The following is a 1,704-nucleotide window of genomic DNA, read 5'->3' on the forward strand; positions in this document are numbered from 1 at the left end:
AAAATAATTTATGCATTATTATTTGTACATGTGGCCAAAAGCAGTCAAAATGACTTCCTTGGGCAATCTAGTGTTAAACTGAATAACAGTTTTCTCTAATTTCATTTTTGACACATACATCTTTTTTAAGGATCTCGATCTTTTTAGAATCTATCTTATTTACTCTACGGAATATTTCAATTTGTCAATGTCTATCTCGCGGACCCTGGAGAAAGCAGACTCTAAACTACCACGCATTAAGGTCGTATCGTAACTCAAGGGTACATCGTGAGCTAAACGAGCGCAAGCTCCTATAAAGGTCGAAGACGTATGCTGCTACCACGCCAGTGCTTTTTGATAAAAGCGGTGATGTATGCAGAATCGATACGTCCTATGAAACGGGTTTCACGGCTGCTTCGGTCAATCTTCAGACTTTATCCTTCAAAGATTGACTTGGCCAATCGAACTTAATGAGCAGACGTAAAAAAATATTTAACCAACTGGCAAAAATCTTATTTTGTATATTTAATGATAAATGATTTGATCTCATAATAATTTCAACTCACGAATAGTCGAGTACTCTGAATTCTCCTAATGAGTGTTAAGAAGCTTTTCGAAAAATTTAGGTCACAGCGTTGACAAGCTGTGGAACGAAACGCTGGTTAAGAAAGGATTTCGATAATCGGGCTAATTACGACTACACTATGAAAACGCGAGAGGAATTTCAACGAAACCTACGAATCGCGACACTGAGAAGGGGAGAGCCTTTTGTAAAAGTTTCAAAAAGCGATTACACGACGCGACACGTTGCTAGTAGTAGAAGATTAAATTGTTTAAAGGAAAAATTGATCGAACGGACCGCGCTGGAACGTTAAGATAGCTCTGTTCTATTTACGTCACCGTTACTTAATGGCTCGTTTTAATGAACGTCGAAATGAAGTTACCGAAACGAAGTTCCGAAGATTCTGTAATATAGACACAGGCTAACAATGTTCCCAAGATTTTATTGCCGGTCTCACCGCATCTGCGTTTCATTGGCAGCGGACAGAAAAGTTGCAATCGACAGAAACGATCAATTGTTATATTTAATTAAAACAGCTAAATTGAAAAGTGAAATTTCCCATTTTATCAAACTCGTACAAATTTTCTCTATCAACAATTATATGATTTCATGAATCGAGGCTGACAAAAGTTTCAATTCTCTTGTTATGATTTTTGCTCCGATGCCAACGTCACATTGTGTCTCGAGGTAAACGCGGACAAACAGCGGCGAGATCGATTGCACTTACTCGGTTGTATGACGTAAGCGAAGCCATCCTTCACCCACTGCACAATGCCAAATCTGTTTCCAACCTCGCAGGGTATCGTAACGTCGCCACCCTCGAGAACCGAGCTGTTTCTTGGCCTGACTCGGAAATATTGTCCTCCATCACCTGAAACACAAATAATGCACGCGTTAATATCCGGTTCAACAATAAGGCCGCGAGTTATCTCCACAGATTCTTCGAAATGCCACGAGTTTTATCTATTCTTTCTTTTTTTTGCTCTTTTATTACTTTATTCATGCTGCGAGCTCGAATGATGAGTGATTCTAGAATTCCACCTTTTCTAATATATGTATTGACCAAGACCAGTCCTGATCGGTGGCTATACATATATTTTGATATTATATTCTTCATCATTTAACACTAGAAAGACTGAAACTTAGTATATACCTATATTGCC

The 1,704-nt window shown here is 38.6% G+C and overlaps 1 protein-coding gene across 4 annotated transcripts in view; it reads right to left on the bottom strand.

The window, feature by feature from the left end:
- The window catches only part of sns (sticks and stones), an 83,361-nt gene that overhangs the window by 55,980 nt on the left and 25,677 nt on the right, over positions 1 to 1,704 (bottom strand). For all 4 annotated transcript variants that reach the window (XM_026819731.1, XM_018037125.2, XM_026819732.1 and 1 more), the window contains exon 2: positions 1,269 to 1,412. In XM_026819731.1, coding sequence (XP_026675532.1) covers positions 1,269 to 1,412 — 144 coding nt within the window. The remainder of the gene's footprint in view (positions 1 to 1,268; positions 1,413 to 1,704) is intronic.

This window comes from Ceratina calcarata, unplaced genomic scaffold, assembly GCF_001652005.2.
Source record: "Ceratina calcarata isolate Rehan_Ccalc_2016 unplaced genomic scaffold, ASM165200v1 scaffold157, whole genome shotgun sequence".
NCBI classification, from domain to species: Eukaryota; Metazoa; Arthropoda; class Insecta; order Hymenoptera; family Apidae; genus Ceratina; species Ceratina calcarata.